Here is a 22,218-nt window from a genome sequence, read left to right on the forward strand (position 1 = left end):
GTTCCTCAAAAAGTTGATAATAGAGCTTCCATATGATGCAGCAATTGCAGTACTGGGTATTTACCCCAAAGATACAAATGTAGTGATCCGAAGGGGTATGTACACCATGATGTTTATAGCAGCAATGTCCACAATAGCCAAACTGTGGAAAGAGCCAAGATGTCCATCGACAGATGAATGGAAAAAGAAGAAGTGGTATATATACACAATGGAATATTATGCAACCATCAAAAGGAATGAGATCTTGCCATTTGCAACGACGTGGATGGAACTGGAGGGTGTTATGCTGAGCGAAATAAGTCAATCTGAGAAAGACATGTATCATATGACCTCACTGATAGGAGGAATTCTTAATCTCAGGAAACAAACTGAGGGTTGCTGGAGTGGTGGGGGGGTGGGAGGGATGGGGTGGCTGGGTGATAGACATTGGGGAGGGTATGTGCTATGGTGAGCGCTGTGAATTGTGTAAGACTGTTGAATCACAGATCTGTACCTCTGAAACAAATAATGCAATATATGTAAGATAAAAATAAAGAAGAAGATAGCAGGAGGGGAAGAATGAAGGGGAGTAAATCGGAGGGGGAGACGAACCATGAGAGATGATGGACTCTGAAAACAACCTGAGGGTTTTAGAGGGGAGGGGGTGGGGGAATGGGTTAGCCTGGTGATGGGTATTAGAGAGGGCACGTTCTGCGTGGAGCACTGGGTGTTATGCACAAACAATGAATCATGGAACACTACATCAAAAACTAATGATGTAATGTATGGTGATTAACAGAACAATAAAAATTTAAAGAAACAAAGATTTACATATGAAGCCAATGTAAATTACACTCCAATAAAAATATTTTAAAATAAAATTTAAAAAACAAAGCAATAGAATACAAAAGGAAATCAGGTTTAGAACAGGAAAGGCATCTAAAAGTACAGTGAGAAAACAATAATGGTATATTATAGGTCAGTTTTGTCAGTTTTTCGTTAGTCATAGTAAGTTAGAGAAGCTTCTGGTTTTTGTGTAAAGTTCAGTAGTAGCTTCAGGTAGGCCGGAACTAAATACCTTCAAATAGCCAGTCAGATATGGACCCTTTTGCTCAACCATGGGCATTCTGGTTCTCTGCGGATCAATTCAGGTGTCCATAAGAAATCTAAGAAACACCAATCTGAGCTCTGTGTTGACTTCAGATCCTGGGACCAACAGCTCAAAGGTTCAGATTGGTCCATTTTATTGCTAGTTTTCAAGAAAGCATGTCCAGTGTGTTTATGATTTGGTCCCTGCTAGTCTCTCCAGCACTCATCCAAACCCCTCCATGGTCTTCAAATTATTCTAACATGTTGAAATACTATTTGCTACTTTTGACCCCTTGTAAATTCCACTGTCACTAAATGGAACCCCTCTACCTCTTATTTAGTAGGTCAACTATTTGTTCTTTAAAGATTACCTCTCTTGACACCTACTTTGGCACTTAATGCCCTCTACCTACAGGTGTTCACACACACACCCCTCCCCCCCCCGGCCTATCTCATGAGCACAATTCATCCTCTGCCATGATGATAATCAGCTATCTCTTGTCTGATTGTCTTTATTGTCTCAAATACACCATGAGTATTTTTTAGGGACAGCATCATATCTCTTATCCCTGGAGCTTATCAGAATTTCTGGGATGTACTCAACTGAAGTTTGTTGAAGATATGTTTAATGAAGACCTTCAAAATACATCATAGGTTGCCTCCCCCCATGTCTCTTGTCAAGACTTCCTAAAATGCAACAAGACAAGGTGGTATTTTTGTCTGAATTGTAAATTCTAAGAAAAAATAGTCAGCAATTTTAGCAATATTAAAGAGGTCTGAGCATTAGAGGTTAGGAAAGTAATTTTCTAAGTCAAATTACAAATAGCACAGTAGACTTTGAGCTTAGGAAACTGCAAAACATCCCCTTTAACAACTGACTGAGAAAAAAAGTTTCTTTTTAAAGTTGCAAGGTCATTTTAACTTGAAAATTCCAATTAACCTAATAGCACACACCTAATGTCATACATACTGAGCCTGAAAAAGCTCTTATCTGATTTAGTGGGGTCTTTTTTCTTCTTCTACAAATGAAGAGAGATTAATAAACATCTAATTTTTGTTAAGAACATTAAAGAAGCCCCTTCAACCTCTCAGGTTTTGTAAATGATTTTTCTTCCTGCCATCCATTTGGCTAACTTAATGACCTTTTAAATTCTTACTACTGCTTTGCTCTCATAGTCAGCCCTGAGTTTAATAGTTTCAAGTGCTTCTGTTCATGCTCAATCCAAACTCATGACACTTTTTAATTCCAAGAGGTACAGCTCTTCAAAGCCTTTGGTGGAGTCTGTGGGCTCCTGTGATGACCCACTGCCCGTAAAGAAGGGAAGCCTTAGTCTCAGTCTTGATTTAACTGTCTTCTGGGCAATGTACCAAGTCAATGTTCTCCTACAGGATGAAAACATATAGAAACTGTTTCCCTTTCTTTCTGTTAAGGAAATAAATAGCTATTGTTCTGGAAAGAGAAGAAAAGTCGGTTTTGAACAGCTCAATTTGAAGACAGGGATTTTCAAAGTGTTACAATACTTGTGAATTTCCCCCCTCCTTACTCAATGTATACATTTCTTCCTTTCTTTCAACTTCTTATTTTAGGCTTCGCTTCTCCCAGATTCCCTTTCTTGCTTTTCTTTTTCGGTGTCTCCTCTAATAATTTCATTGTTTTCTGTCTTCTACATGAGTAAAATCAAGATGAGTATTTTTAAAAAATGTTTTTGGCCTATTTTACAATTTATAACTGTTCGGAAACTTTGTTATACTTGTGATTTTATCTCTTTATTGTCTCCCCTGGGTGCTTATTCACACCAGCAGTTCCAGTTCTTTCTGTCTACATTACACATACTCACACACTCAGACACACACTCACATACTTTTTTCCTCCCCCAGTGGATAATCAGAGAACACTAGGGTTTTAGAAGTTCTCACTAATCATTTAATCCTATCCTCTCATTTTCTATATGAGAACACTGAAGTGGCAAAAAACAAAAACGACTTCTGCATGCCTACTTAGCACCTAACTAGTTGGTGGCACAACACGGGAACTAATGTTGATTAGCTCTGTACTCAAATCCATTGTGTATGTGTTTAGCAATACAGTTGGTGGTGATTATAGCACACGTGTGCGCGCGCACACACACACACACACACACACACATACATTTTCTATCTGCCAAGATATAAGTACCAGTGTATGAAACAAATGCCTACAAGTAAATTCATTGTGTTGTTAAGATAGTAAATACCTGCCTTGTTAAGTTTCTCTAAGGCTTTTGTTCTATCTACATGTTATGACATGGTCTCAGATACAAAATTAGCTTGATATCCTGGAAGCAGAATTATTTGTCTCAAATATTTATGCCCTTTTGCCATTTGTAATGGCATATCCTTTGAAGATACTCCAAATATCTCTGTGACCATACCCTCCATCCTCTAGGTCTATGGTAATAAACCTGGGTAAAGGTTGCTGGGGATGGTATTTATTGACTATAGACACACTCCTACAATACTGTTCTAAACATATTTCATCCAGGTTTTTGTAAACACCACTCAAACGTAACAATTTGTCAGAAATCACCAGTGAACTCCACTTTGCCAAACTGAACGGCCAAGCATGACTAAAGAGTAGTATTTTGATGAAGCAGATGACATTCCTCTACTCCTGGTTTCCAAAAAACCATAGTCATATTAATTTTATCCTAGCTCGCTGGCCAATCTAGTTTCTCCTCTTCCCAGCCTCTTAATGCTAGAATGTTCCAGCAATCACTATTTGGTACCTTATGATTCTCTAAAATACTTCTTTAAGTGCCATCTATATTTTAATGAGTCCAGGAAATCAAGAGGTTTCCAGAAGTTTCTCTTAAAATTCAGATTCCCATAATGAATTTCTCATTTCATATCTCTACTTGGATGTCTAAGTATCTCTAATTCAGCACATCCAAAATTGATATTGTTTAATTTTGTTTCCCTAAAACCTGCTCTACTGACAGTTTTTCCCATCTGAGCTGATGACAATTCCATCCCTCTTGCTGCTCAAGTAAAGAACTTAGCAATCACTCTTATCTTTCCTTCTATCCAAAATCCTATTGGTTTCACTTTCAAATTATATTTTAAATCGGAACACTTCTTACTCTCACTGCTACTCCCCTGGTTCACCCTACTATTATCTCTCATTTAGTCTACTGTAAGAGCATCATAACCACACTTTTAGACTTTATGCTTATTTCTCTATATTCCATATTCAACAGAACAGTATTATCCTTTTAATATGCATGACATAACATGTTATCCCTGTGCTTAAAATCTGCAAAAGTCTTCTACATTATTCATAATAAATGGCAAAATCTTTACAATGGCCTGCAAGATCCTATATGATCTGAGCCTCCCATAATCTCTTGACTTCATCTCCTTCTTTCTCACCCTGTTCCAGGCTCATCACATTCCTTGCTCCTTACATATACCAGGCATGCTCCTGCCCCAGGACAACTGCACTGTTCTCTATAGGCAGCTATAAACTCTTGTCCCTCAAAAGAAATAAAAAACCAGCAGAAACTGTGAAAACCAACTTTGTCAGAACTCTGTAAACTAAAAGGTTTACAGCAACTAAGTGAATGTTAAATTAAGAAAAAGGTAACTTGAAAATGGTAGAAAAGCCTTCTGGCTTTTTTATTTGCTTTTGTCCCACCCACTCCCTGTTCTCAATGGCAGTCTTGAAAACCTGAAGACCACAACCTGCATTCTTAGAATGAGACTCTCATTCTTGGTTCTGGGGAGAAAGCAGAGCAGACCTTTTCAGAAAAATATTGTGGTAGACATGGATGGAGCTAGAGAATACTGTGCTGGGCAAAATGGGTCAGAGTGGGACAAAGACCACTGGATTTCCTTCATATGTGGAATTTGAGAAGCAAGACAAATGAACACAGGGGGAAAAAGAGAGGAAAACCAAGAAACAGACTCTTAGCTATAGAGAACAAACTGATGGTTGCTGGAGGGGACATGGATGGTGAAGGATGGATTAAATAGGTGATGGTTATTAAGGAGGGCACTTACTGTGATAAGCACCTGGTGTTGCATGTAAGTGATGCATTACTAAATTCTACACCTGAAACTAATATTTCACTGTATGTTAACTAGCTGGAAGTTAAATAAAAACTTGGGGGAAGAAACAAAAAATAAAAAAGAAATAAAATAAATGTTTGATAGAATTGAAAAAAAAGAGAAAAATATCGTGTTTCTTTATTTTAACCTTTCTGGGGGCTCCCTGAAGGATTAAAACAACATACTTGTCTCCATTTTGCCTAACTTGGAAATTATTCAAGGTGGAAAAGAGATAAACATTGTTCATAATCATTATAAAGTGAATGGAAAACCCATAGCCACCTGGAGCAAAAGATTATGATTGAAACATGTAATAGCCTAAAGCCTGGGAGAAAAATCTGAAAAAAGAGTTTCTTTGGGAAATTAGGACATTCACAAGTGCCTGTGTACACTGGAAAATCTAAAAAACCGTGCAAAAATTCAGGGCAGGATGGGTGCTCAGGAAAGACCTGAGACCTTAATCTCTCATTCTTGGCTAATCTCTAGGCTCAACAAAGGCAGGAAGTAAAAGCTAAGGCAGAATTGTACATGGCCCAGTTAAGCCTAGAAGGAGTGCCCCAGAACAGAGCCAATCCACAAAGACTGGGTGGTACATCTTATTTGGGTTTGTCAAAATTTATTTGTTGCGGTCCTCACTAGTATATCAAATGTGAATGTATTTGAAAATAAGACCATTACAAATATAATTAGTTAAGATGAGGTCTTTATGGTGAACCATAATCCAATATGACCCCTATCCTTATGCAAAGGGAAAATTGGGACAGAGAGACAGACAGGGAGAGCATATGTGAAAATGAAGGCAAGCCAAGGAATGTCAAAGATTCACAGAAAATTAGCAGAAACTACACAAGGGGGCATGAAACAGATTTTCATACCTCTGAAAAAAAAAAACAACCCTGCCAGCACCTGGATCTGTCAACACAGCCTCCAGAACTGTGAGACAATAAATTGCTGTTGCTTAAGCCACCTATTTTGTAGCATTTTGCTATGAGAGCTCTAACTAACTAATTCACCATGAAAAGTATTTATTGAGTGTTTGTTTGTTTTAGGACCTGGCATTCAAGGAACTCTCTGTCAAAACACTAGCTGAATATAAGCTAACAGAGCCGGCACTTCAGTGATCATACATGACAAGGAATATAGTCTTTTCATATTTGGAAAGTCACTAAGCAAACAAACAGCTGCAGCCTTCAATAACCAAGCAAGCAAACAAACAAAAAATAGTAAAGGATAGGCCATTCAAAGAAAAAAAAAGACAGAAACTCTCCCTTAGGATGCCAAGACATTGAACTTACTAGAAAAAGATTTTAAATCAACTGTCTTAAATATACTCAAAGAGCTAAAGGAAACTGTGGACAGAGAACTAAAGAAAACCAGGAGAATTATTAATGAACAAAATGAGAGTATCAATGAAGAGACAGAATTTATACCATTTACCATCTGCTTTTATTTATTTATTTATTTATTTATTTATTTATTGTGTCTGTTAATTATTATCTGTTTCCCTCTCCTAGTGCAAAATCCATGAGGGCAAGGGTCATTCTTTTCTGGTTACCAGCACCTAATCCGTGCCTGAAAGATAGTAGAGAATCAAGATTTTTAACTGCCAATAAATGGTCTCTTCCACATCCAATTATAGTTCTGTGGTATAAAGAAACATTAATGATTATGTGATGACAGAGAAAACAATTTTGGAGTGGGTAAAAGAAAAAAGATGTACATTTATAAAGTAAAAGTTCCTGCCTATGATAACTTAGGGAGGAAAGATGGTAGTGACATAGTTGAGTGAATAGTCTGTAATCCTGAGAATACATTACAATCAGTTCTCATTTGGGCAAAGATCACATAACAGTCCTGATTTATTTTAAGGAAATAATCTCTATAGTGTAGAAGGTGCTAATTCAATGAATCTCCCAAATAATATCATCAGTGTAATAGTTGCTTGACCTAAAAAATGTTTATTAATATGCTTTCACATTCTGCTTTTTAAATCAAAATTAAAATTAAGTTATCAATTTCCAAATGGAAAGGTATTTGTTTGCAATATTAATTCTACCTCCCTTCCACGTTCTACAATTTTGTTGTCAATCAGTGATCAGAAGCTTAGTTTCATTTTTCCTTCAAGGGCAATTCTTGTATGGATATTTTCATATAATTTATAATTGTTACAAAAAAGGCTTATGAAATGACTTCACTGGGCACCTGGGTGGCTTAGTCAGTTAAGCATCTGCCCCTTTGGCTCAGGTCATGATCTCAGGGTCCTAGGATCAAGCCCCGTATAGGGCTCCCTGCTTGGTGGGGAGCCTGCTTCTCCCTCTCCTCCCTGCTTGTGCTCCCTCTCATTGTCTGTCTCTCTCTCAAATAAACAATAAATAAAATCTTAAAAAAGAGAAAAAAAATCTATTAAAAAGAAATGGCTTCACTTCATAATAAAATTTAAGATAATAATATTAACTGTACTGAAACATATAGGCATATACAGTGAAAGTAACAATCTTTCTTTGAGGCTATCTGAACTTTCACCCTATAGTAATATGATTTGCCCTATAGACATATATATATATATATATATATAGGACATATTGACAAAAAACCTACAGCTGACATCATATTTAATGTTGAAAACCTCAAAGCTTTCCCACAAAGATCAGGTACAAAGCAAAGGTCACACCTCACACTACTCCTTGCTAAAGCAATTAGGCAAGAAAAGGAAATAAAAGTTATATAGATTTGGAAGAAAGGCATAAAACTGTCCTTATTCACAGATGACATAATCATATATGTAGAAAACTAAAAAGAATCAACAACCACCCCAACAGAAAACTCCTGGAACTATTGAGCAATTATCAGAAATTTGCAGGATAAAAGGTTAGTATACAGAAATCAATTGCTTCCCTATATAACAATAATGAACAAGTGAAATCTGAAATTAAAAACAATAACATATTAGCACCTCAAAAAAGAAATAATTAGGTATTTATGTATAAAACAGGCATAAGTTCTTTATGAGGAAAACTATAAAACTCTGAAGAATGAAATCAAAGATGTACAAAAATGGAGATATTCCATGTTCATAGATATGAAGATATAACATTATCAAGATGCCAGTTCATAACTTTATCTACAGATATGCAACCCCAATGCAATGCAATCCCAGTAAAAATCTGAGCAAGTTCTTTTATGGATACTGACAAACTGATTCTAAAATTGACATGGAGAGGCAAAAGACCCAGAGTACCTGACACAATATCAAAGGAGAAGAACAAAATTGGAGGACTGACTCTACCCAACTTTAAGACTCACTATCAACCTATAGTAACTGAGATAATATGGAATCTATAAAATAAATAGACAAAAAGTTCAATGGAACAGAATAGAGAGCCCAAAAATAGTCCCTCATAAATATAATCACCTAATCTTTGACAAAAGAGCAAAGGCAATACAATGAAGCAAAGATAGTCTCTTCAACAAATGGTACTAAAACAACTGGACATCTACATTCAAACAAAATCACATCTAGATATAAACTTACACCCTTCACAAAAATTAACTAAAAAATGGATAATAGACATAAATGTAAAACACAAAATTATAGAGTTCTGAGAAGATAACACAGGAAAAAATCTAGATGCCCTCGGGTGTGCTGATGACTTTTAAGATACAACATGAAGGTAACAATCCATGAAAGAAAAAACTGATAAGCTGCACGTCATTAAAATAAAAAAAAAAAAAAACTTCTGCTCTACAAAAGATAATATCAAAAGAACTAGAAGATAAGCCACGATGGAGACAAAATACCTGCAAAGACACATGTGATACAAGGCTCTTACTGAGAGTAGAGAGGAACACTTAAAACTCAACAATTAAAAAAAAAAACAAAAACACCTGATTTGAAAAATGGGCCAAAAACCTTAACAGACCTCTCACCAAATAAAATATACAGATGGCAAGTAAGTGCATGAAAAGATGCTCCATATCATGTATCATCAGGGAAATGAAAATTAAAATAACAATGGGACACCACTATTTGAATAGCCAAACTCTGAACACTGATAACACCAAATGCTGGGAGGGATGCAGAACCACAGAACACTCACTTATTGCTGGAGGGAATCTAAAATGGTATAGCCACTTTGGGAGATAGTTCAGCAGTTTCTTACAAAACAACATAGTCTTACCATACATTCCAACAATTGTGCTTCTTGGTATTTACTCAAAGTGGTTGGATATATGTCCACACAAAATCCTGCACATGGGTGTTTACTGAAGCTTTATTCGTAATTGCCAAAACTCAGAAGCAGCCAAGATGTTCTTCAGCAGTTGAATGGACACATAAACTGTGGCACATCCAGACAACGAAATAGTAGTCAGCACTAAAGAGAAATGAACTACCAAGCCATAAAAAGGCATGGAGGAACCTTAAATACATATTACTAAGTTAAAGAAGCCAATCTAAAAAGGCTACTAAGTATTATGATCACAGTGGTAAGACATTCTAGAAAAGGCAAAACCATGGAGACAATAAAAGATCTGTGGTTGCTTGTGTGTGTGGTAGGGGGATTAACAGGCAGAGCCCAGAGTGTATTAAGGGCAGTAAAAATACTCTGTATGATATTATTATGATAAATATGTATCATTATCCATTTTTCCAAACCCATAGATTATACGACACTAAAGGTGAAGCCTAAGGTAAACGATGGACTTGGAGTGGCTATTCTGGGTCAATGTAGAGGTGGGTGATACTGATAATGGGGAAGGCTACGCATGTGTGGGGGCAGGGGTATGTGGGAAATCTCTGTATCTCCCTCTCAATTTTGCTGTAAATCTAAAACTGCTCTAAAAACATATAGTATTTTTAAAAAACATTACTTTGTAAAATCCATTCATTCATCAAATATTTTATGAGAGTTGAGATTATTTTATAGGCCTTTTTCAAGTGGGTATACAGAGTGAGTAAGACAGATGAATGATTCAGGGTACCTTAAGGTTGCACATAACAAAATATCTAGCTCAACGGTGGCTTAAAGATATGGGGCGATTTTTCTCCCATGAAAGGAAATCCTCAAGATAAATAATTCCAAGATTGTTTCAACCACTTAAACAAATCATTACAGACCCAGGTTTTTCCATCTGTTTTCTGTGCTTTCCTTTGTTGTCATTTGCTCCCCTCATTAAAATGATTGCCATCACTCCAAGTATCCTCTCCTCACAAGATAACATGACAAACACAAGAAGAGAAGAAGGCAGGGGTTTTTCTCCTCATGGGGGGTGACCACATACTCTGCTTTGCCTGGGAAAATTACAGTTTATGCCCTCTTTTACTCCTAATTTGTCCTGGATTGGATAATAAGTTGGATCGTTGCTGTAGTAACATGCCTTTTTTTTTTTCAAGAGAGGAAAATATTTCTGAGAGGTTCCTTCAGAAAATGTTTTCATGTGTCTCAGTGGTAGGATTAGATCACCTGCTCATCCCCTAACTGCAGGGGGAGTTAGATAAGTGAGCATTTGGCATTTTTATAAACTTCATAGCATGAGGAGGCTTCCGCTGGCCAAAAAGAAGGGTGAAAAAAAGAACTGCTGGGTGAACAGTCAAGAGCATCGGTCACAAATGACAAATCTGCATTCTCAGAGGTAACTGGGATTTCCCCCAAGCCTCACAGCCTAGAAGGAATAAATGGAGTCATATTATCTATGCCCTCACAAGCCCCACCAACAACCTTCCCATGTGGTTCATGCACAAAGTCTATGCAAGGGTGTCACATACATTTTCATGAACAAGTCTGCCAAGTATCTATTTCCTAGGAATCACTTTTATTGTCTGGATATCTTCTGGGTTCAGTGGAACTTCCAGGGCTCTGCCAAGCACCATATTTCCACTGACACCAGGATCCCCTGCTTTGCATTGCTGCCAAAGCAGTACTTGTGGTGTCAAAGTTACTCAGAGGTCTGGGGCAAAGTAGCAGAGAATGCTATTCTCTTCATATGTTGCACTCTTGTTAGGACATTCTAAAGTATTATTATGAGTGTCCTAATAGTTGACAGTTTTTAGTCAAATGGAACTCGAGATAGACACAAATTAGTTTCATCAGTATTCAGCTTTCCTTCACCTCCATGCAGAATTTCCCTTGAAGAGAAAATTTGCTTTGATTTGCTTTGACCAATGAAATTGAGGTAGAAATAATGTGCATCCTTTCCAAATAAAAGCATTTAAGAATAGTTTGTGAATGTGCCACTCTCTTTCTTTTTGGCAATGCTGCATGGAATGTGTTGATATGGATGTGCCGTAAGATAGAAACAGCCTAGAAGGCTGAACTAGTACATTGAGGCCAACTGCCCTGGAATGTCTCCCAAAGTCAGAGCAGATTTCACATGGGTGAGCAGTATTTGTTTGTTGTTAGTCATTGAGAGTTTATTTGTTACCACAGTGGGAGATCTATTTTTTGTATAGTCTGCCTGTTCCCTATGGAAATCATGTATGAGTTCAATGAGTTCTGGCCTGGGAAGAGGAAATTTGTCTCTTTCTCCTGACAACTAAGACTTTCTTACTGGGTTAGACCCATTTTGTCATTCTTCCTTTAGAAGGGATTCTCTCTCAAGGGTCTCCTGAATTCTGAAACAGATTTCTGTAGGGTGATCTGATAGTTCATCTGTATTTCCCAGAAATATCAAAAGCCACACTTAGATTTCAGTTAGCATTCTCCTGATATATACAGAGAATAACTGACCATGTGTGAAGATGCTTCACAAGCAGAAGAGCCACGGTATGCCTGAGAGGATGAGATTAGGAACAGGGAAGGAAAACACCATGGGGTTGATGAGACCAATGGTCTCATAAGAGAAGAATGTACAGATTTCATGGGAGAGGGATAAAGAAGGGGAGGAAAGGCAGACAGGGACATCCAAATGAGGTAAATAGCACTTGGAAAGGATGTAACTCAGAGCAGATATAACATCTAACAAAAGGCCTAGCAGAAGGCTGTCCTAATACACAATCATATCTGTTAAGTCATTTGAGATGTTAAGTTACAGAAACCCATTCTGAAGGATCTTATACAAATAACAGGGCTCTGCAGTTTATGAAGATGAGAAGTCCTGATCCAGACTTGGAGCCAAGGGTATGATATGAACTCTGTGCCCTATCTCAGAGCCAAAGGTTAGAATCAGTGTCACCTGAGTCACATGCACTGACAGTAGAGCGTGGGGTTCCCCAGGTGAGAATGGGGGGCTGTAATGAGAAGACAGAGTGAATGCAGGATATGCAGAAAATATAGATAATCACTCCCACAATGTTCCTCCTAGAAGGAAATTTTGGGGTGATATAGTTTCATTTATAGGTGAAAACCTTAAATCCTAGAGAAGGAAAGCCCAAATTAAAGTACACTGGAAACTTTATCATTAAATATAATTGGGACGCAAGATTGGTCAGTTATTCAAAAATCTCTCTCTTGGCAATGAATCATTAAAAATACATAAATATATTAAATGTTGTAACTCGAAATCCATCCAACCATACATGCGCACATGCACACACACACACACACACACACACACACACACACACACACTCACTTGTCAATCTTCTGATGTGAGATCAAGGTATTTTTTGTGAATATGCATCATGCAATTGGCCTCCCTGTCATAATCTTGAAAAAAAAATCAACTGTAATAAAATTCAGTATTGTGGTCTTTATTTATTTTTTTCAAGATTTTATTTATTTATTTATTTTGACAGAGAGAGAGAGCACAAGCAAGGGGAGCAGGCAGAGGGAGAGGGAGAAGCAGACTCTCTGCTGAGCAAGGAGCCCAATACGGGGCTCAATCCCAGGACCCTGGGATGATGACTTGAGCTGAAGGCAGATGCTTAACCAACTGAGCCACCCAGGTGCCCCAGTATTGCAGTCTTTAAAATGAAATCAAATATTAAAGGTAATTGCACAGTAATTAAGTGTAGTATGTTTCTAGTGTTTATGATTTCCCTCCAAAATCCCTACCAAATTTAGCCCACAACTAACAGTGACAAACTTATCAAATCTTTCCAAAGAATTTGAATGTATCTTCTTTGAAATTGCATCTCTCTCTCTCTTACTCTCCCTGCACTTAATTCTCGGTTTATACAATTTTAATTACGTGAAATAATTATGGTAATACATATCACTGCAGTAAATACATTTAGAATTACAACTAGCTAGTTCTTCATAGCCAAAAATTCAACCAGTGGGACATACTAGAGATCCAACTCTTAGCTGTAAGTGTTCAGAGTACTGGGGACATGAGGCAGCATATCATATAAACAGAATGGATATTTTCTTGTTGGTTTCCATATTCGCTGGGTAGGAAATGATGGGTGGTCAGTTAAGTGAAGCCCGTTAAGAAAGCATCTATCCTAGGAGACGGGAGACAGCATGGCTCAAAACCTGGGCCTTTATACACACAAAGTAAATTGTTCTCAGCTCTCCATAGTTATTTACATTGCAGATGTCTCTGTTTACATTTCTTACCACTTGCTCAAGGCCAACAATCTCTAGTTTAAACAATACAAGATGAAAAATAAGATGTTTTTCTTCACACACCTATTCTTCTCAACCCTGTAACCTGCCCGCCCTCTCTCTTTCGGTCTGTTCTATTAGTAGAAACAGTACAGCCCAGAAAGGAAGTTCCCACTGGAATGTCCAAGTTTAACAGAGGCAGCCTTATCTGTGCTTCCTGCTCTCTGAGGAGTAAGAGCTGAGGCTTCCCTTGTATATTTAGAACATCCTAACAAGTCACCGAATTGAGCCGTGCTGCCGGTCCTGCCCAGAAAGTCTCTCCAACCTTGAAAACAAAGGTAAGAAGACCAAGAAGGCAAGAAGTGCTCTGAAGGCTAGCAAAAGGAAAAGTGTGCAAACCCACGTTGAAACTTCTGGAGCGAGCCCGAATGAGATCCTAGTCGTTCCTGAACGTGGCCTTTCTACTAAATGTCTTAGAATACAAAGTCAAAGAGAAACCATTTTATACGTATTTTTCCCCATCCTAAGAAAACTTCAAATTCCCCCCAAAATGCAGTAGTTTGCATATTCAGATATTATAGATAATTTCAGATAGAAGAGACAAAAAGACGAATTTAGCTTTTTAAAAATTTACTATGTGCCAGATCCTCCAGTAAATGCTAAGGGAACAGGAGAAAAGATGGCCAATCTCAGGGAACCCATGGGCTCTAGGCACTGCCCTCAAGGTTCAGATTCTAGTTCTAAGTGCTACAGGTGAGCACGGTGTGTCTGGTGCTTGCTCTAAAGGTGGTATGTGGCACATTTTGGACTTGGGGAGCAATGAGCTTGATTTTGCAGGGTAGACTAACTCTGGGAAAAGAAGGTAGTCTTTTGAAAAGATTGATGATTTGATCTATCTTGAAGAAAAAAATATTTTCCAGATCAGTAAGGAACAGGGATATGGGAAACCTTGGTGAATTTTAACCAGTGAAAGAATCTGATATGACCATGAGCCAGGAATCTACAGTAGGCTAGAGAGGCTCAAGCCACAGGCCTGCACCCACATCCTCCCAATCTCTGTTTTGACCTGTATTGTGTCCTGATCTCTCTTCTTCCTTTGTAGCTCCATAATTTACAAGCTGGTCTTTCAGGGGAAAAATATGGAAATTATTCTATACGATAGTTTCTTGTTTATATTTTTCTTCATCATCACTTATCACCTCTAAATTAAGTAGGCAACTCCATGAGAGCAGGGAGGGACCTGGTCTAGACTGGTCACTTGCTACATCTCACTGTTTAGGTTGATCCCTGATACACTGCTAGAGTTTATAAGCTATTTGTTAAAGATTCAATAAAGAAATTGTCATGACACTAAACAGACAATCCTCCCACTGCTCTCTTATTACAAAGGTGATAGCTCTAAAAGGCGATACGTTACTCACAAATAGCCCTGTGGTTTAAGGCAATGCTTTCTTTCCTGTCGTTTTCTCCCATTCCCCTAACAAAACCTTGTGATATGTGTGGAATATTCCAGGTACTCAAGGAAGGCTAAAGTAGGACACATCTAAATTGGAGCCAGAAATATTTTAGTTCAGCTCTTCATAGCTTTGATCTCTGGTGTTAGGAAAAATAAAGAATGCATTTCAATCTTGAATTACAAAAGCATGAAATAACCAACTTTTTTATGCCAGGTCCAGAGCACTTTTTGTCTCTCCTACATAGACTGCAGATTTAATTCAGGAACCAAGCTGTTCTACGGCCCCATTTGAAAACACCAATAGTCAGAGCCATTTTAGTTAGCTTTGGAAATCCACCCTTCTTTAGGCTAGCTTCCTATTGTTAAAGATGATGGCAGAGAGGAAAAGACGCTGCTCCATGATCCCTGTTGACCATAATTAGAGGATGCCTCGGACAGCCTATTCTCAGAGAAGCAGAGCGCTTTGTAGGGCAAAGAGTTGAATGCAACATGGACATGTTTTGCTCTGAGGACTTGCTGGGGGCTAGAGAGGATGACAGAGAATCCTAGTTAATGGGGCAACAGAAGAGAGGAACATGCCATGGATCCCCTGGCTCATCAGACAATTCAGACAAACTGAAAATTACAGAAGTGTTTTGGCTCAGGAGCTGGAGGAGTGCTGCCAAGTTGTGGAGACATTCTCCAGATATCCTGCGAATGTCGAGCAGCCGTCAGGGCCACGGCTGACCTTTCCCGGGCACGGTTCCTATCATCACCCAACTGAAAGGGGGAAGAACAACACACTTGGCTAGCAAACACGGAGGCCCTTTATTCTATAAATGGAGAATAATACAGATAAAAGATAAAAGAAGATGAGCACTACTTTCACAGAGGCCATGTGCTTGCTAGCAATTTGGCCTAAAGCAATTTATTGTTAATTATTTATGCAGATAGAGAAAAGACCAGTCAAAACTTCAGATCTTTGCTGAACATGTTCAAAATATAAATCTAAAGAAAAGAAACATGCTGATTAGTGCCTGGCTTTTTCCTGTCTACATTTGTATATACAGCATTATAAAACATAAAGATACAGGGATATAGCAGTGTTATAAATATTTGGAGGGTGTTCCACGGCAGTAGAAATCAATATGGAACATTCATCAGAAAGAAAAAAAAAAAAATAGACAGGAAAGGAAAACTTATTTGCCAATACAGAATGTGCTCAATTATTAGTTTCATTTGTGGTATTTCATAGCTTGGTTCAGAAACCTTACTGCAAGTGAATGCATTTCATTTTTCACTTCCTCAGGAGTGTCTCACTGTACATGCACAGCCACAATCTTGATGTTTCATCTGCTAGGTGGACAAATCTACGCTGTTCTTTGTAGCAATGCACACAGACAATATGGTTAGACAGAAGCTACACACACTGGCTACCGAAAAATCCTCATTTCTATCTGGTGAGGGATGGAGAGTTTTATATAAAGAGTTGCTGCTCCATCACATTCCAATGTTTCTGTTGTTAACAATATTTATCTTTCACTTCATTGTTTGGGACACTCCATATATAGAGAATATTTTTTTGCAGATTTAGGATGCTGTTTTGTGTCTGATTTAAGAACTCTGTGTATGAAAAACAAAGGAAGGAAGGAAGGAAGGAGGGCAGGAAGGAAGAAAGGAAAGAAGGAAGGAAGGAAGGAAGGACAGAAGGAAGGAAGGGAGAGAGAGAGAGAAAGAAAGAAAGAAAGAAAGAAAGAAAGAAAGAAAGAAAGAAAGAAAGAAAGAAAGAAAGAAAGAAAGAAAGAAAGAAAGAAAGAAAGAAAGAAAGAAAGAAAGAAAGAAAGAAAGAAAAAGAGGAAAAGAAAAAAAGAAAGAAAAAGAACTCTGTGCATCCCTAAATACATAAATACATAGCAGGAAATTTTTATTCCAAGAATTTATAAAAAACTTCAAGATACTTAGGAATTTCCACAAATATCATGAAACTGGAGCTGGTAACCATGGAGTATGGGCAACCATGTCTATGTGGCATCTATAGCTGAGGAAGAAAGGATCTCAGTCCTTTCTTGCTTTCTTTGGCTCTCACCCAACTCCTACACTTCACCTCTTCATAAAGTCACCTGAGTGAACTTTCTAACCCCCCTTGATCACATTTCACTTTTCAGATGCTGCCCAAACTTTCAGAATAAAGAACACATTCCTTAGTGTAATTTCCAGACCCTTCATAATCCAACTCAGGCCCATTTTTCTACCATATTTTGTGCCAGGACCTCAGGTAGTCTATGATTCCTCCATCCAGTCCAGCATCCAACCATTTAAAAATCTGTTTGAGTGCCTGCCATATGCAGGCCAAGTTCTAGGTGCTGGGGGCACAATGCAGGGGGTGCATAAGAGATGTGCTTCCAGAGACAAGTAAAGAGGTGCTACAATGGTAGGGGTCATGTAGGATGCTGCCGAAGCAATAGAAAGGGCTTCTAACTCAAACTTGGCTGGGGTGGAATAGTCACATGCAGCTTCCAAGGAAAATTAACATCTAAGCACAGACCTAAAGGATAGAAAGGAGTCAATCGGGCCAATGGTATATTGACTGGAATTCTGGGGGAGAATAGAGTTCTCCCAATGTGCTGTAAATGGGAACATTTTTAAAGAAATATAAGAATTTCAGAACCATAATGCAGGACTGTTCTGCAGAATGAATTATTTACTGTTAGCCCCTAGTGTGTCCTTCACTCTTCTCTTCCCGTCCTCTGGGTTGGGAGTACAAGATGTTCTTATCATCATCTGCCTGATGAACTTCAAGTCATGATTTTACCTCCTCACAGGAGTATCCCCCAAACACACCCTCACCACCCGAGAGAAACTTCTGCAGTCTTTCCTTTGTGCCCTGTGGTATCTAGTCCATACTGTGCTTACACAGTATCTCATTTGACCTAGTCATTGGCTATTTTTGACACCTTCTCTCAGCTCTGTATGCTTTGAAGGTAAGAATTTTGTCCTTATCTTGTTTTTTCAACTTTTAGAACAGAGCAAGACACACTGTGGATACTCAAAATTTTGAGTAAAAAGGAGTGGAGATAGTTAAAATGTTGTCTTTTATTTCTGCAACCCATCTGCAAATGCACTGGTCTGTATTGTAAGACAAGCAATCTTCTCAGGACACGTACTGGGGAATGAAATGAATTCAAAGACTCCCAAGAAACACATGGGTGACTCATGGGATCTTTATCTCTCCCAGATAACATAGAAAGGCAACAGTGACAGAACCACAGCCTGGCTTGTTCAAAAAGGTCTCCACAGACCATACAGCCTTCTGGGGAGAATAATTAATCATATTGGAGTGGAGACAGAATGGAAAGAAATACAAATATTTGATCCCCTTTTGAGTGAGAGGATAGAAGCTTTTTTAATGTGCAAAGCAAGCATGTATTAGGGAATCTTTGGAGACCTGCCCCATCAGAAAAAAAAACACAAAGCAGGAAACCAGAGGAGGAGTTCCTTTTCTTTACAGTATCTTCTTTTAGAAATAACTTTTCTTTTCAAATTGTAGGAGAACGTAAATTGTAATCAGCAACTTTTGTTGTCTCAGAAGGATGCCAATAAAAGCCCTCTCCTCCTTCTCCCTCTTAAAGAATCTTTGAAGCAGCAAGGAAGGCAAAGGAAAAGAAAGGGGGCAGTGATTTAGGAAGGTAAGAGAAAGAGAAAGAGAGCAAGAACAAAAGAGACCCAAGAAGGCAAGGTAGTGTTGGTGCCCAAGAGAGGTGGTGTGCTGTGCCATCGTGGGGACTGGAAGAAACCCCACAAGGTAAGGAGGGCAAGGAGCCCTGTAGTTATTCTGCTACAGAAGTAATGGATAAATTGCAAAGGGAAAATATTCTCTCAGAAAATGCAGTTCACTTAAGTACACTCGGACTGTGTTATTATTTCACTTATTAATGGTAATGCTCTTCTCTAGGAAAGCTCTGGTGAAAAAAATATGCTAATTATCATGAAAATACATGATCTCTTCAAAAGATGAATATCAACTAAAAGAACAGACCAGATATATGGCCAAATTTGCATTTCACGGCTACACGTTTGAAATTATACTGCGTAAATTATGTAAAAACACCAAACCCTCAAAGAGACCCATGATTTAGCCATCCTGCACGGCACAAACCACTCTCTCAGTGTATTTTACAACTGATAAAATCCATACCTTCCACAGTTGCTCGCTTGGGCTGAATAGTGATGGCTCCTTCTGCAATATCTTCATGCTGGTGCAGTGGGTTGATTTTGGATCCCCAGCTGTCTGATCCTACCCAAAGAAAATGGCCCACTTGGTCAGCTCTTTTGGCTGCTGCAAGGATCTGCCTGTGAAAAAGAACATGAAAAGTTATATTAATGTTAAGGAGTAGCTGCTGAACATATACATATTAGGAATGAAGCAGAAGGAAAGCAAGATACCAGTTCTCAAAAAGTAAGGAAAACCAATGGCAAAAAAAAAGGTATGTGACAGGCTCTATACCCTGCATATATAAAGAGATTTTATAAACCACTAAGAAAAACTATCAAAGCAGCTTGAGGAAAACTGGCAAGAAATTAAAAGTCAAAAGAAAAAAAGGAGAAATATAAATAACCAGTAAGCTGGAGATACATATTCATACAGATTAGAAAGGAGGAAAATATAAATTAGGGGAAGATATCACATTTGCTTTTCATGTTGGCCAAAAGATTTGTTTTGGTTTGGTTTGGTCTATGAGTTTGGTTGTGGGGCAGGAGAAATGAAAGCTCCCATTAACGGCTGGTGGTATGTATAACTTCTGGAAAGCAACATGTCAATCTAAATTAAGGGTCTTGAATTATTAAAATGAACAAGCATGTTATACTTGAAAATTTTATAGCCCATGTTCATAAATAACAAGAGCAACAAGGCGAGTAAAACAAAAGGAAAACTAATCATTCATAGTAAAGTTATTAAAATCTATTTTTGGGGAAAGAAGAGGTAGAGAATAGGTAACTGCATTTGTAGAACAGAGGAAGCTACAACTAGAGCTCTTTTGGTGGGTTATAGAAACAAAGCTCTTTGTTTCTCAAGACTGGGAGGTACTAAGTATCACATAGATACACGGCCAGATAAAGGAGAAGTGGTTGAAAAGTTGTATATATAAAAAGCAAAACCTCAGGTTTCCTTCTTTTTCTTCCAGGCAGAAAATGGAATGGCAATTCACTAATAAAATTTTAAGGACTAGGTTCTGATATTGTAAACATCCAAAAACCAGAAGGTCAGGAGTGAGAGATGGTGAGTTAAACATGAGGGGGAGGAAGGTAAGTTAAATGTACCCCTAAGTATTGAAATGGTAAGACCCTCTAGGAAATCTACACTTCTGCTGACAGAATGCTGGAAGCTAAGGGAGTGTCACCCCAGGTAGACAATAGCTTTTCTGGAAAACCTGGACCACCCTAGAAAAGAATTGCATATACTGACATAGAGAGACCCTCTAATGGAATGGCAACTTGGATGTCTGATCAGTCCCTCAAAGGCCTGAAGTCTGAAGGGCCAGGACCCAGTGCTTGCATCAAAGTGTTTTCAGTCATATTTTAAGTTTTTTTAATATGTGCATTTCTTATTTTAATAAAAATAAACGCAATCAGTCATTTGCACCCTTGACCTAGAGATACGATTTCTACTAATCGATCCAAAGGAAATGACCAAATACACTGTCAAAAACATACTTTCATTACTACAGACAACCCCAGTTCAGAGCAGCAGGAAACTGTCTGAACAAATGACAGTGAGGATGGATTGGAAAGCTATCAGAATATACTGAGTTAGATTTCCACAAGCACACGCTAAAAAGAAAAATCAACTTAAAAAACTGCAAAAGATTATTCAACTTGTATGTAAGAAAAGCTGCCTAGATGTTGCTTGTACGTGTGTATATACACACAGGAGTATAGGGCCATCTGAGGGCACAGAAAACCTAATGATAATACACAATGTATTGCTAACCTAATAATCCACCTAGAAGGCACTGCGGAGACTGAAGAGGTTACAAAGGTGGGCAGAAGCCAGATAAAACAGGGGAGAAAAGACAAAACTACATAAATCCAAAAAGTAGATGTTCACTTTAATATAAATGGAAAAGCGTGGGTTTATGGACTATGATAAATAAGATTAAATCATTTAAAAATACTTATGGCATCAAAAGTGACATGTGAATTACAAAAAGTGGAAGATAAGAAGCGGGAGATTCTTTTGGGGAAAATCTATGAATGTTTGGAAAAATGCGCTGGCAAACATTACCCAGAATTTTATGCTATCTCTGAGTATGGGAACTGCAAACTTTATAGGAAATTATTTAACCTTTATTTTTTCTAGATAACCAGGGGACAAAGTAAACTTAACGGCTCCTTTCAATAAAGAACAGCAACAACGACAAAAAAAAACTTTTCCCTTTTCCAGTGGATATACAGCAGTTATGTATTATTTTTTATAATCAGCATAAAGTGTTCCAGAAAAAGGATCCACTCTTGTCTAAAATCCAAATTATTAGTACACATGACTTACTTTGCATTTATTTTAGCTTTAAAATCTAGATATTACTGTCTCCTCGCTGCCATTCTCTGACAAAGTATTTGAAGTTAATGTTCTAAGAAATCTCAAAATTTCCCATTTACAGTGTAAATCTTCTGAAAAAAGAAATAACGTAACATCGTGAGTTCACTTTTCAGACATCGGTGTATTTAAGATCATGTTTTGGAAGAAACTCATACATGCACTTAAATTTTATGACTGTGCTCAAGAACTAGTTCTGCTATCACTGCTATGAATCACAGTATACAATAATATTCAGCACACAAACAAACCCCAAAGCAAAAGAATGAGCATGGTTATTGAGCAGATTGCATGCATTTTTACATCCCAAATTAAAACCTCACATTACCTACATGTTATAATGAATTAGTCACCAGAGCTATTTCACTAATTTTTATGTGACATGTACAATGTATTTAGAAATAAACACAAAGCCACACCTTATCAATGTATTAAGCCAAAACAACAAACAAACAAACCCCAAGAGTAATATTATGAAAACAAAATCTTCTAAAAACAACTATAACAGAAACTGTAGAAGAAAAATGCCCTAAGAGCAAAACTCGAGA

General features: G+C 37.9%; 1 protein-coding gene across 1 annotated transcript in view; it reads right to left on the reverse strand.

Moving 5' to 3' along the window:
- The window catches only part of GRM7 (glutamate metabotropic receptor 7), an 854,903-nt gene that overhangs the window by 372,948 nt on the left and 459,737 nt on the right, over positions 1–22,218 (reverse strand). The window contains exon 4 of the mRNA XM_028101758.2: positions 19,271–19,425. Coding sequence (XP_027957559.1) covers positions 19,271–19,425 — 155 coding nt within the window. The remainder of the gene's footprint in view (positions 1–19,270; positions 19,426–22,218) is intronic.

This window comes from Eumetopias jubatus, unplaced genomic scaffold, assembly GCF_037043125.1.
Source record: "Eumetopias jubatus isolate StellerSeaLion01/CBP00866 unplaced genomic scaffold, mEumJub1_p1.0 scaffold_1, whole genome shotgun sequence".
Taxonomy (NCBI): domain Eukaryota; kingdom Metazoa; phylum Chordata; class Mammalia; order Carnivora; family Otariidae; genus Eumetopias; species Eumetopias jubatus.